At 56.3% G+C, this 14,256-nt stretch overlaps 1 protein-coding gene across 1 annotated transcript; it reads left to right on the forward strand.

Moving 5' to 3' along the window:
* Positions 1-193: 193 nt before the first annotated feature.
* LOC112117045 (glycogen [starch] synthase, muscle-like) lies at positions 194-12,250 on the forward strand. The gene is made up of 9 exons (XM_026659252.2): positions 194-298; positions 791-850; positions 1,133-1,211; positions 1,595-1,708; positions 1,791-1,917; positions 2,570-2,665; positions 6,509-6,672; positions 6,968-7,048; positions 11,729-12,250. The coding sequence occupies exons 1-9, from the start codon at positions 231-233 to the stop codon at positions 12,044-12,046; spliced, it is 1,107 nt and encodes a 368-aa protein (XP_026515037.1). The 5' UTR covers positions 194-230; the 3' UTR covers positions 12,047-12,250.
* The last annotated feature ends 2,006 nt before the right edge of the window (positions 12,251-14,256 follow it).

Below are 14,256 nucleotides of genomic sequence, written 5' to 3' on the forward strand. Positions count from 1 at the left end.
AGGGCAGTGGGGGAGGGTGGATGGGGCCCGTGGTGGGTTTCCTAGCTGGGCAGGGGGCAGTGGTGGGGTGTCTCTGGGGGAAAGATGGGGGGGTGTCTCTGGGACGGGGGCTGAGCTGTTCCTGGAGCCCCCATCCCTGCTGGGGAATGGCCCCGGCCCCCCACTCACCCCCTCTGTCCCGTCCCCCCCAGGTGAACGGCAGCCAGGTGACCGTGGTGACCTTCTTCATCATGCCGGCTCGGACCAACAACTTCAACGTGGAGAGCCTCAAGGGGCAGGCTGTGCGCAAGCAGCTCTGGTGAGCCCCTCCCGGGACCCAGGTGTCCTGGCTTCCCGCTGCCCTAACCACCAAACCCCATCCCCCACCCAAAGCTGGGGAGAGAACCCAGAAGTCCTGGCTCCCAGCCCCCCTGCTCTAACCACTAGACCCCACTCCCCTCCCAGAGCCGGGGAAAGAACCCAGGAGTCCTGGCTCCCCCGTGCCCTGACCACCAGACCCCACTCCCCTCCCAGAGCCAGGCAGAGAACCCAGGAGTCCTGGCTCCCAGCCCCCTGATCTAACCACTAGACCCCACTGCCCTCCCAGCGCCGGGGAGAGAACCCAGGAGTCCTGGCTCCCCCCTGCCCTAGCCACCAGACCCCATTTCCCCCCGAGCTGGGGACAGAACCCAGGAGTCCTGGCTCCCACCCTCTTGATCTAACCACCAGACCCCGCTCCCCTCCCCAAGCCGGAGAGAGAACCCTGGCGTCCGGGCTCCCAGGATCTCTCCTACTCTCTCTGTCTCTGCAGGGACACAGCCAATGCCGTGAAGGAGAAGTTTGGGAAGAAGTTGTATGAATCGCTGCTGGTGTAAGTCCCACCCCCGGCTCCCCGAGATCAGCGGCCCCGGGGACAGCAGTGAGGTGCAGGGGGGGGCTGCGCCAGCCCTTCGGCTTCTCTGTAGCGGAAGGCCGGGGGTGGGAGCTGGGGAGCGAGGGGGAGGCAGGTGGGCTATATGGGGCAGGGTGCTCTGGGCTTTGAGGGGCACCTTGGGGTGCAGGGAGCTGGGGGGTGCAGGGAATGGGAGTTGGGGGGTGTCCAGTCCTGGGCTCTGCCCCCCCGCCCCCACTAACACCTCTCCGTCCCCCCCAGCGGGAACCTCCCCGACATGAACAAGATGCTGGACAAGGAGGATTTCACCATGATGAAGAGAGCGATATTCGCCACCCAGGTACCCGGACGCCTGGGTTCTCTCCCAGGTCGGGGGAGGGGGGGGTCTAGTGGTTAGAGCGGGATGGGGGTTGGGAGTCAGGACTCCTGGGTTCTCTCCCCAGCTCTGGGAAGGGAGTGGGGTCTAGTGGTGAAGCCAGAGGGGGGCAGGGGGGAGCCAGGACTCCTGGGTTCTCTCCCCAGCTCTGGGAAGGGCGTGGAGTCTAGTGGTGAGGGCGGGGGGGGGGGAGGGGCTGGGAGTCAGAACTCCTGGGTCCAATCCTGGCTCTGGGAGGGGAGTGGGGTCTCATGGGATCGAGCTGTGGGGACTGGGAGCCCGGACGCCTGGGTCCAGTCCTGCGACGGCGAAGCCTCCCCCGGCTGACAGGTGTCTGTCCGTCCTAGCGTCACTCCTTCCCCCCCGTCTGCACCCACAACATGCTGGATGACTCTACGGATCCCGTCCTCAACACCATCCGGCGTCTTGGGCTGTTTAACAGCAGCGCCGACCGCGTCAAGGTGAGCCGGGGGGCGGCCCTGCGGGGGAGGGACAAGGGGGGTGCTGCCCTGCCGGGGGTAACACCCCCCTCTCTGCCCCCAGGTCATCTTCCACCCCGAGTTCCTGTCCTCCACCAGCCCCCTGCTGCCCGTGGACTACGAAGAGTTCGTCCGAGGCTGCCACCTAGGGGTCTTCCCCTCCTACTACGAGCCGTGGGGCTACACGCCAGGCAAGGAACTGGGGCGCCCAGCGTTTGGGTTCCCCCCTGCGACAGGGAGGAGAGTGGGGCGGGCTGGCAGCCAGGACTCCTGGGTTCTATCCCCAGCTCTGGGAGGAGAGTGGGGTCTAGTGATTAGATGGGGGGGGTGAGAGCCAGGACCCCTGGGTTCTATCCCTGGCTCTGGGAGGGGAGTGGGGTCTAGTGGTTAGAGCGGGGGGGAGCTGGGAGCCAGGACTCCTGGGTTCTATCCCCAGCTCTGGGAGGGGAGTGGGGTCTAGTGGTTAGAGCGGGGGAGCTGGGAGCCAGGATTCCTGGGTTCTATCCCCAGCTCTGGGAGGGGAGTGGGGTCTAGTGGTTAGATGGGGGGGTGAGAGCCAGGACCCCTGGGTTCTATCCCCAGCTCTGGATGAGGGGTCCCTGTATAACCAGCCCCCCACCCCCGAGGGGCCGTGTCCCAGCGCCGGGCAAGGGGGGGCCCCCGTATACCCAGCCCCCGCACTCCAGCTGGTGGGTGTCCATGGGCCATCACGCTCTGTGGTTTCGGACATAGGTTGTTCAGAAGCGGGCTACAAGGGCGGGGGAAGGGGGTATGTGCATCCAGCTGTTCCCGCGCCCCCCCCATCCCTGACCCCCGGTCTAACACTCCCTCTCCCCCCGCCAGCTGAATGCACTGTCATGGGGATTCCCAGCATCTCGACCAACCTCTCCGGATTCGGTTGCTTCATGGAAGAGCATATCGCCGACCCGTCGGCCTACGGTGAGTCCCGGGCCCCCCTACCCCACGACTCGGGGGAATTGTTCTCTGGCCAATCCCTCTGCCTGGGCAAAACGGACGCCTCATTTCCCGGCTGAATGCGTCCAGCATCCACGCCTGGCCCCAGGAGGGCGTGAGCCCTGCCTGTGCTAGACCGACGCGCCTGGGATCCCTTCCCCATGCAGGTCCCCCCCCTTCTCTCTGCTCAGCTAAACAGCCGGAGCTCCTGGGGGTCTCTCACTCGCAGGCAGGTTTTCCGGTCCTCACATTCTTCTCTGGCCCCCTGCAATTTACCCTTGAGATGTGGACAACAGAGCTGGGTGCAGGATCCCAGCCGCCCCAGGGCCAGCTCCAGAGGCCGAGAGACCCTCTCTGCTCCGACTCACCATCTCCCCGTTCACACGGCCCAGGACCCACGGGGTGCCGCTGATCGCCCACCACGCTGCTCCCCCAGCCTGTACGTGCTGCCTGCGTTCTCTGGTCCTAGCCGGAACAGTATTAACACGCAGCATTCGCTTGGGCCCGGCTTACCCAGCGAGCTGGTCGCCCTGTATCACTGACCCATCCTCTGCATTGGTTCCCGCGCCCCCAGCGTGTGGGTTGTCTGCAAACTTTATCAGTGAGGATTTGATGTTTTCCCTCAGGTCACTGATAAAAACGTTCAGTAGCGAGGGGCCCCACTAGAAACCCGCCCGCTCGATGGCGGTGCCCCCTGCGAGATCTATCAGCTAGCCAGTTTTTAATCCATTTAACGTGGGCCATGTCAATGTGTTATCTTCTCGTGTTTTGATCTTAATGTCGTGTAGCACCACACAGAAGTCTGAATAGGTCACCTCAGCCCCATTACCTGTGTCTTTCAAATTTCTAATTTCACCAGAAGAGATGTGACGGTAGTTGGATGGGATCTATTTTCCATAGTCCCATATTGATTGGCGTTAATTACATTGTCCCCTTTCAATTCTTTAAGAAGTCCCACATCAGCCACTTCATCACCTTGCCTGGGATCGATGTCCGATTGACTGGCCTATAATTACCCAGGTCGCAGGTTAGCTTTCTTCCAATCTTTTGGAAGTTCCCCAGGGTTTCAAGACTTACTGAAAATTAATGGTCCAGCGAGCTCCTCGGCCAGCTCTTTTAAAACTCTGGGTTGCAAGTTTTTGGGACGTGCTGATTTTAAAATGTCTACCTTTAGTTGCTGCTGTTTAACCTCTGTCACGGACTCACAGGTGGTGCCCGCTCTTGGCCCCGTGCGGTCCGTGGGGGGTGCCCCTTTCAGTGAGACAGCCCTTCTCGGGGGTCCACTCAGGGTCAAGCCCCTCCACCTCCTGGAGCCGCACCTCTCTGAGCCTTAGCACGTCTGTCTCTGCCATGGGCCCCCTCAGGGAGTCCCCTCGCTCTGGACCCCCGGGACCTCCACCCCCCGAAGGAGACGATCCCACCCTGTTCTCTAGACCAGAGGGACTCCTGCTCCCCCTCTCCAGCCCAAAGCCCCCCTGCTTCCCAGCTGGGCATCTGAGATCATGGCCCCAAGTCCCGCCTCTGTCCATTGTCTTCTCTCCAGGGAAACAGGGTTGTAAACTGGGGCCTCCTCTCCTCTCTTCTGTCCTCTGGCCGGAACCGGCTGGTTAGGTCACCGGGGTCCTCTCTCCGCAGCCCATTGTCCGCCCACTGGCCAGAACCGGCTGTGACTCCTGAGCTGGGCCTCCGAGTCACCAGTCGCTGGGGTCTCCATTCTCCCTGCCAGTGGCTGGGGTCCCAAGTTCCCTCTCCGGTCCTCTGTAACCACAAACCCTCTCCCATCATCTCGTTAAACCAGTAGCACCCAGGGAAACTGAGTCCCACCCCCTCTGCATGCCAACCATTGGAAAACCAAGCGAATACCCCATAGGAAACAAGGAAAACAAGAAACTCCCCCACGTCGTCAAAACCTCCTCCAGAGATCCTGCTGGAATAGGAAGTGTTTCATCATCATATGATCTGGCTACGTGATCTGTATTTGGGAAAAAGCCAGAACGCAAATATTTACTGAACACTTCTGCTTTTCTGTGTTGTTATTCACAATTCTATCCTGTCCGTCTAGTAATGGACCAACTCCATTCATGGAATCATAGAATATCAGGGTTGGAAGAGACCTCAGGAGGTATCTAGTCCAACCCCCTGCTCAAAGCAGGACCAACCTCAACTAAATCATCCCAGCCAGGGCTTTGTCAAGCCGGGCCTTAAAACCTCTAAGGATGGAGATTCCACCACCTCCATAGGGAACCCATTCCAGTGCTTCACCACCCCCCTAGGGAAAAAGTGTTTCCTAATATCCAACCTAGACCTCCCCCACTGCAACTTGAGACCATTGCTCCTTGTTCTGTCATCTGCCACCACTGAGAACAGCCGAGCTCCATCCTCTTTGGAACCCCCCTTCAGGTAGTTGAAAGCAGCTATCAAATCCCCCCTCACTCTTCTCTTCTGCAGACTAAACAAGCCCAGTTCCCTCAGCCTCTCCTCATAAGTCATGTGCTCCAGCCCCCTGATCATTTTCGTTGCCCTCCGCTGGACTCTCTCCAATTTGTCCACATCCTTTCTGTAGAGGGGGGACCAAAACTAGACACAGTACTCCAGATGTGGCCTCACCAGTGCCGAATAGAGGGGAATAATCGCTTCCCTCGATCTGCTGGCAATGCTCCTACTAATGCAGCCCAGTATGCCGTTGGCCTTCTTGTCAACAAGGGTACACTGCTGACTCATATCCGGCTTCCCGTCCACTGTAATCCCCAGGTCCTTTTCTGCAGAACTGCCGCTTAGTCAGTTGGTCCCTAGTCTGTAGCGCTGCATGATTCATAGATTCATAGATTCTAGGACTGGAAGGGACCTCGAGAGGTCATCGAGTCCAGTCCCCCGCCCTCATGGCAGGACCAAATACTGTCTAGACCATCCCTGATAGACGATTCTTGGGATTCTTCCATCCCAAGTGCAGGACTCTGTACTTGTCCTTGTTGAACCTCATCAGATTTCTTTTGGCCCAATCCTCCAATTTGTCTAGGTCACTCTGGACCCTAGCAGCGTATCTGCTCTCTCCCCCCAGCTTAGTGTCATCTGCGAACTTGCTGAGGGTGCAATCCATCCCATCATCCAGCTCATTAATAAAGATGTTGAATAAAACCGGCCCCAGGACTGACCCTTGGAGGGCTCCACTTGATACCGGCTGCCAACTAGACATCGAGCCATTGATCGCTACCCGTTGAACTCAACAATCTAGCCAGCTTTCTATCTATCTTATAGTCCATTCATCCAATCCATACTTATTCAACTTGCTGGCAAGAATACTGTGGGAGACCATATCAAAATCTTTGCTAAAGTCAAGATACAGGATTTATTTTGTTCCTAATACACTAAAAAACAAACAAACCCTTCTTATTGTCCTTAACTCTGCTGGTCATAGATTTCGTCTTGTGTCCTTCAGCTTCCCTTATCAATTTTCTACAATTCCCTGATTTCTGATTGCAATGCTTTATTATCACCTTCTCCTTCATTCCACTCGTTGTATATTGTCTTTATTTTGTATAGTTGCTGTCAAATCCCCCATAAGCCTAGTTGGTTTTTTAACCTACCTTCGTGATTGTGGCTTTTCAGGCCTCTCATAGAACATTCTTGGGACTGTTCCCAATGATCGTTCACATTTTTCTGTTTAAATTCTCTCTCCCAGCGGACTTAGCTCAGAAATGGGTCGAGATTTAACATAGAGGCCGGGTTCTGCCCCAGCTCTGGGAGGGGACGGGGGGCTAGTGAGTTGGAGCAGGGGGGCTGGGAGCCAGAACTCCTGGGTTCTCACTCCCTCCCCTCTCCCTCCCCCAGGGATCTACATCCTGGACCGCCGGTTCCGGGCGCTGGATGATTCGTGCACCCAGCTGACGTCCTTCCTGTACAGCTTCTGTCAGCAGAGCCGGCGCCAGCGTATCATCCAGCGCAACCGGACCGAGCGCCTCTCCGACCTGCTGGACTGGAAGTACCTGGGCCGGGTGAGTAGGAGAGGGGCTGGGTGAGTGGGGAATCCCTGGGCCAGGCCATGTGGGGGAAGAGCTGGCTGGGGGGTAAGGGGGGGTAAGAATAGCTCATGGGTCGGTGGAGTTCCCCCCCCCCCCGGCCTCCATGGGAACCGACCCCTTGGGGGGAACCTGCTGCTGTCAGAGGCAGACACGGAGGGGGGCTGGGGGGGGGGGGGGGGGGGGGCTGGGGGGGTGGGGGAGGGGGGGGGGGCAGGGGGAGGTCCTGGCCCAGCCCCCCATAACCCCCTTGTCTTCTCCCCCACCCCAGTATTACATGTCTGCCCGACACATGGCTCTCGCCAAGGCCTTTCCCGACAACTTCACCTACGAGCCCCCGGAGGAGACAGCGGTGAGTGTGAGACCTCCGAGGGGCCCGTATACCCAGCCCCCGCAGCCTCCCCCGAGAGGCCCTGTGCCCCTCCCGAGGAGCCCCATATACCCAGCCCCCACGCTACCCCCGAGGGTATTGCGTTTCTGCGCTGGGTATGGGGTCCCTGTGTCCCTGGCCCATACATTTCCCCCCCCCCCCCCAAGGGATCCGTGTGTACCCAGCTCCTTTGTTTCCTCACCTCGCCCCCAAGGGGTCCCTGCATCCTCTCCCCCAGGGGTTCCTGTGTATCCAGCCCCTGTGTGTGCCCCCTGCCCCGAGGGGTCCCTGCTTCCCCAGCCCCTGCGTGCCCCCTGTGATGGGTTCGGTCACAGAGACCCCCTTGGGACTGCCACCTGATGTGCCAAAACTACCTCTGAGCCCGTTTTCCCTGCCAGCTTGGGACATCCGAACCCTGCCTGGTTGAGCCAGACACGCCAGCCTGCTGCAACCCAGAGCCAGGGTCTGAACCACGTTCCCAAAGCTGCAGCTCCAGCACCCAGACACCCAGCTCCCAATGGGATCCAAACCCCGAATCAATCCGTTTTACTCTGTATAAAGCGTATACAGGGTAAACTCCTAAATTGTCCCCCCTGTATAACACTGATAGAGAGAGATGCACAGCTGTTTGCTCCCCCAGGTATTAATCACTTACTCTGGGTCAATTAGTAAACAAAAGTGATTTTATTAAGTATAAAAAGTAGGATTTAAGTGGTTTCAAATAATAACAGACAAAACAAAGTAAATCACCATGAAAAGTAAAATAAAACACTCAAGTCTAAGCCTAATACATTAAGAAACTGAATACAGGTAAAATCTCACCCTTAGATGTTCCAAAAAGCTTCTTTCACAGACTAGACGCCTTCCTAGTCTGGGCCCATCCCTTCCCCAGTACAGCCCTTGTTCCAGCTCAGGTGGTAGCTAGGGGGTTTCTCAGGACTGCCCTGCAGGTATGCAGTGGAGGCTTGCAGGTAAACAGAGCCATTCACAGTTCATTGAATCTGAAGCACCCTTAACAGCTTCCACTTAGTATGTTTACATCAGTGATACACGTTTATATCTTCTTCTCCCAACTCCAGACATAGAAATAACACATGCAAACAAATGGGATGAACACACTCAGTAGATTAGAAGCTTTGTAATGATGCCTTACAAGAGACCTTTTGCATGAAGCATATTCCAGTTACATTATATTCACACTTACAAACATATTTTTATGAAGCATATGGAGTGCACCGTCACCCCCTCCTCCTGAACTTACTGCCAGAGCCTTGGACGTGGCGGAGGCAGTACATGTAAAATCGCTGTTTGTCTCTGGTTACACACCCTCCCAGTACCTTTTAAACCCTATGATGTTATTTATAGGTGTTCTAGCAAAGTTCTGGGTTCCTGGTCCCTGGATGCCTGAAAACAGGATGGGGGGCAGTATTGATAACAGAATGCAGATAGCAATATCTGTTAAAGTGTAGGTGTCTTGGCATTTAGCCACCAATGCCATGAGGCGGCATGCCTCAGTTTCCCCTGCCACACAGCAGCATCGGCCTGTTATGCTTTTGCTGCTGGGCCGGGCTTCCAGCCTGTTTACAGGTGTTGCGGAGTGTGAGGGCGTCAGGGCCCTGCACCCCCCACTTCCTGCGATGCACTGGGACTCTCAGCCGGCCGGTAACACAGAAGGTTTATTAGCTGACAGGAACACAGTCCCAGACAGAGCTTGTAGGTACAGAGAACAGGACCCCTCAGTCAGGTCCATCTTGGGGGGTGGGGAGCCCAGACCCTGGTTCTGGGCCTCCCTCTGTTTCCCCAGCCAGCTTGAAACTGAAACCCCCTCCAGCTCCTCTGGCCTTTGTCTCTTTCCCGGGCCAGCATTTAGCCACCAATGCCATGAGGCGGCGTGCCTCAGTTTCACCTGATCTCTTTGTTCTCCAGCATCTTCAGTTGGCACCTTGCGGGGGGGGGGGAGAGGCCATCAATTGCCAGGAGACAGGGTGTCGGCCATTCTCTGTGCCGACCCCATCACACCTCCCTCTCGGGCTCTGCAACACTCTCACCCCCTTATCCCCCCACCTAGATACTTAAGAAAGGCATAGGGGAAACTGAGGCACCCATCCAGTATTCAGAGAAAACATTAAGAACATTCCCACATCGTCACAACAGGTATAAACTGAAAAGCAACATGCTTGTGGGACTGTCTTGTCACCATCCCTAGCATGCACAACAGTTTTTTCCACAAATCAGGTATGTCCCACATGTTCAAAGGCTTTACCATTAAACATCAGCCTTGGCAGATGTCCTAGAATCTCAGGGTTGGAAGGGACCTCAGGAGGTTCTAGTCCAACCCCCTGCTCAAAGCAGGACCAATCCCCCAATGGCCCCCTCAAGGATTGAACTCACAACCCTGGGTTTAGCAGGCTACTGCTCAACCCACTGAGCTATCCCTCCCCCCAAGTTAACACCTTTGTCTTGACCCCTCGATGAAGTAGCAAAAGACACACGATTAACAGCCAATTTCTGACGGACAGACTTTGTTCACACAGCCTGGCTTGGCCAGCGTCCACTGTATTTCCCAGTCCCTCCGGGCACCACGGTAGGAGACAGATTCTCCTGCCGCTTTGGGGAAGGCTCTCAATTCAGGCATGTGTTTGGGATTTTGGCAAGGAAAGGGTGCGCGGCAGGCATGCCTGCCCTCAGCCCCTCCCTCTGGAATCTCTTTGGGTTGGGCCCCACCTGCTGTGAAGTTTCCCTAAGGCAAAGTTTTTCATCCTCCTGCCTTACAGGCCTGGCAGGAACATCTTTCAATGGGGTGCTTTGGATTGGTAAGGTCACCCCACGCTCTGATCCCAACAGGTCCACTGGGTGGACTCTCCCCTCAAAACCTGATCCACAGGTGAGGGGTCTGGCATTTCAGATCCAGACCCTTCACCTTCCTCCTGGGAAAATGCCTTCCTACAAAAGGCGGGCAGACCCTCCTGTCCATCCTCCCCTTCCGTCTGGACTTCCCTCTCTGGGGCAGACACCCCTGTGTCCTCCAAAAGGGAAGGTGACCCTGATCCAGCTGTGGGCTCCCAGCTATGACAGACCCTTCACTGGCCAGCACAATCCCCCCGTCCCCCTCCCTTTCACTCAGCATGGGTTTGCTTCCAGCTACAGAGTCCTTGGGGGCTGTTCCCACCGCAGCCGTCACCAGGACCCCAACGTCCACCTCCAGGATACGTGTCTCTGTGCACCGCTTCCGCTCCATTACAGCCAGCTCACGCTTCTGGGTCTCAATTTGGGCTTGTATCTGGGCCTCGATTTCTTTGTCTTTTAAGTCCAGGGCTTGCTGGCTCCCTCTTTCCTTCTTAGCAATTTGCACCCTGTGCCGTTCTAGCTTCTTCTTAGCTTCACGCTCACCTATTTTGCTGACTTTCCTGCCTCTCTTTCCCTTACCCGAAATAAGCAAACAGAAAATAACAAACCAGTAACCGCTTCGTCTGTTCTCCGGCCACCCCACTTAACTCACTTAAAATCACTACCAGTGTTTCAAAGCAATCGGCTGTGCACAGATCCCGCTCGACTACGCCGCTGTGACGGGTTCGGGCACAGAGACCCCCTTGGGACTGTCACCTGATGTGCTGCGACTACCTCTGAGCCCATTTCTCCTGCCAGCTTGGGACTCCAGAACCCTGCCTGGTTGAGCCAGACACGCCAGCCTGCTGCAACACAGAGCCAGGGTCTGGTCCACGCCCCCAAAGCTGCAGATTTAACCGAAAACTGCTCAGCAAGCCACCTATCTCCAGCACCCAGACACCCAGCTCCCAATGGGATCCAAACCCCAAATAAATCCGTTTTACTCTGTATAAAGCTTTATACAGAGTAAACTCATAAATTGTCCACCCTCTATAACACTGATAGAGAGATATGCACAGCTGTTTGCTCCCCCAGGTATTAATCACTTACTCTGGGTCAATTAATAAAATCACTTTTGTTTATTAAGTATAAAAAGTAGGATTTAAGTGGTTTCAAGTAATACTTTGTTCTGTCTGTTAAGTCGCCCAGCAAAATAAAGCAAAACACAGAAGTCTAAGTCTAATACATTTAGAAACTCTTTACAGGTAATCTCACCCTCAGAGATGTTCCACTTAGCTTCTTTCACAGACTAGACTCCTAGTCTGGGCCCAATCCTTTCCCTGGGTACAGCCCTTGTTCCAGCTCAGGTGGTAGCTAGGGGGTTTCTCAGGACTGCCCTGCAGGTATGCAGTGGAGACTTGCAGGTTAACAGCCATTCACAGTTCATTGAATCTGAAGCACCCTTAACGGCTTCCACTTAGTATGTTTACATCAGTGATACACGTTTATATCTTCTTCTCCCGACTCCAGACATAGATATAACACATGCAAACAAATGAGATGAACACACGCAGTAGAGCAGAAGCTTTGTAATGATGCCTTACAAGAGACCTTTTGCACGAAGCGTATTCCAGTTACATCATAGTCACACTTACAAATATATTTGTATAAAGCGTATGGAGTGCTACATCACCCCCCTACACACACACCCCGCCCCGGAGGGGTCGCGTCTCCGTGCTGGGCGAGGGGTCTCCGTACACGCGGCCCCCACCCTGTGCGGCTGCGTCTGGGTGCTGGCGCTACCAGGCACGTCTCTCTCTCTCTCTCTCCACCCAGGCCCAAGGATTCCGCTACCCCCGCCCGGCCTCTGTGCCCCCTTCGCCCTCCATCTCCCGCCACTCCAGCCCCCACCACAGCGAGACGGAGGAGGATGACGAGCGGTACGACGAGGAGGAGGAGGCGGAGAAGGATCGGCTCAACATCAAGCCCCCGGCCATGACGGGCCCCGTCCCCGAGTGGCGCAAGCCGCCCAAGAAGGGCTCCAGCGAGGCCAGCACCTCCTCCAATGCCTCCAACGCCTCCACCCCCACCATGCCCTCCAGCCCCAGCGACCCCAGCAGCCCCAACAACTCCATCATCGAGGAGAGGAACTAGGGGAGGGGGTTCTAGACTGGTCTAGAACTAGGGAGTGCCCCCACCCCAGGCACAACGGTTATAAGCAACCCCCTTGCCGTCCCCGTCCTCTGCTTCTGGCTCGCCCTCTCAAGAACCCACCCTTCCCTTTTTGCTGGGTTCTAGATTGCTCGTGCTAGGTTCTAGATAATTCAAAACCGGGTTCCCCCCCCTGAGATGGGTATAAACATCCCCTTCTCACCGACTGTCGTCTAGAAACCCTCCTCCCCTTTGGTGGTGAGGGTTGTTGGGTTCTAGATCATTCAAAACCAGGGGTGATCCCTCCACGTGAGATAAACAAACATCTCCCTCCTGCCTCCCGTCCTTTGCTTCTGGCTCTCCCTCAGGACCCCCAAAGTGATGGGTTTGTTCCGTGTTCTAGATCAGTGGCATGGGTGTTCTAGAGTCCAGTCTCCAAGGTGCTCCAGGACCCTATGCACTATAGGCTCTGGCCTGCCCCTCCAAACTGTCTAGAACAACCTCCCTGTTGTCTGCAGCACTCTGGATCGTACTAGTGTTTGCAGCTGCCAACGTTCAGGAGAGATGGGGGGCTCTCAAATGGTTTGGGCTAGGAGCAAGGTCAGGTGTGGTCTAGAGAGAGGCCTGGTCTGGAACAGGGCCTGGCTTCAAGGTGTGGGGTTGGTCTGGATCCTTCTATAAAACTTCTCACTCAAGGATGCAGGGCAGCCCTGGATTATCATGTTTGGGGATCTAGATTGTTCTAGAATTCTGTGTATTAAAATGGGGGTCAAGGATGTAGGGTACCTGTATTGGATTCTGGAATGCAGCATCGGGTGATATTGGGGGTTCTGGAGCAGTCTAGAATGGGACCTGCTGTAGGGTTTTGATTGGATTGTTCTGGAGTGATGTGACATAACAGGGTGCTGGAGCTGTTTAGAAGGAGGGGCAGTCTAGAATGACCCTGCTACCGAGGGTGGTGAAGTCTGAAGCGTTCTGGATCCCTCTAGAACTCAGTGCAATGAAGGGGTTGGGGCCATATGTAGAAGTCCACATTGTCATGGTCTAGACCAGTCCAGAACATTGCACGGTCGAGATGTTGAAGGGTGTTGGGTGTTCTGGAGGGGACATCTCGAATGGCATCTCTGGGAAGGGGGAAGCACTGGCGGGCGCTGTGAAGAAAGGGAGATGGGTCGGTCCCTGACTTCTGGAATGCAGCTCCACCTAGATCATTCTAGAACAGCGTGTGCTGGGAGTCCTGGCCTTCTCGCAGCGTTCTGCAGCACTCCTGTGGTCGGGCGAGCATAGCCTCGGAAAGAGGTGGTCTAGATCACATTGTAGATCATTCTAGAGCACTGCGTGTAGGATGGAAAGATGCTGCCGGTGGCAGGGTTCTAGACCATTCTAGCAATGTCAGGGCAGATGCTAGAAACCCAAGCTGCCTGGCACATGTTCTAGGTTGTTTGAAGTCACTAGACACCAGCGTGGCCAGGCTAGAACGACTTGCAGGGTTTCGATCATCCTCGGCTTGGGATTCGGTTGCTGGGTTCTAGATCACTCTGTGCTCAGGCTGAGGGGGCTGCTCTAGAACATGGCCGATGACGGGGCTGCAGGAAGGCTCCAGGATTCTGTATGCGGGTGCAGTCTGGTCACGTCCCCTCCCCCTCCCAGACCTCCAATAACAGACCAGTCGAGAACCCGGCTGCTTGATATCTAGAACCCTGCTCCCAGCTGGCGCCATGTGCTGGGGAGTGGGCGGGAGGGGTCACACAGCTGGACCTGCTGCTGAGAGGGGGGAGGGGGAGGTGTCTAGACAGGGCTCCCCTTGCCCGCCAGTTTCCCAACAACCCCAAGACAAGGAAAATCATGTTTCAAATCACGTTTGGGCTGCCATCCCCTGGGCCGTGTGCCTAGGCCCCCCGCTCTGTGCCTGGGCTGGGTGCTGCACCCACGGGTGCCATGGGGCCTCTGTGGGGTGAGCCCCCCCCCCCCCCGGCTCGTGTTTTTTATTTATGGCTGTTGCAAATGTCGTCGCTTGGTTTCATTTTTGTCTCTCCCGGGCCCTAGGGAGCCGGGCCGGGCCTAAGAATAAACGTGAGTTGAACTCAGTGTCGGCAGCTGTGTCCCCCGTGGGGAGCGTCCCTCAGCCTGCTTGGGAGCCGAGTATATGGGGACCCCTCGCTCAATGCTGGGATGCGGCTGGCTATGGAGTGGGGCAGGGGCTGGGTATACGG

The sequence above is a fragment of the Terrapene carolina genome, unplaced genomic scaffold (genome assembly GCF_002925995.2).
Source record: "Terrapene carolina triunguis isolate 2854851 unplaced genomic scaffold, T_m_triunguis-2.0 Scaffold614, whole genome shotgun sequence".
NCBI classification, from domain to species: Eukaryota; Metazoa; Chordata; order Testudines; family Emydidae; genus Terrapene; species Terrapene triunguis.

What these genes read in the sequence shown, in the direction of transcription:
- LOC112117045 (XM_026659252.2), top strand. Translation starts at nt 231, where the DNA reads ATGCCGGCTCGGACCAACAACTTCAACGTGGAGAGCCTCAAGGGGCAG. An exon ending in CGCCGACCCGTCGGCCTACG is followed by an intron (nt 2,666 to 6,508) that starts GTGAGTCCCGGG and finishes TCCCTCCCCCAG; the next exon opens with GGATCTACATCCTGGACCGC. An exon ending in AGCCCCCGGAGGAGACAGCG is followed by an intron (nt 7,049 to 11,728) that starts GTGAGTGTGAGA and finishes CTCTCCACCCAG; the next exon opens with GCCCAAGGATTCCGCTACCC.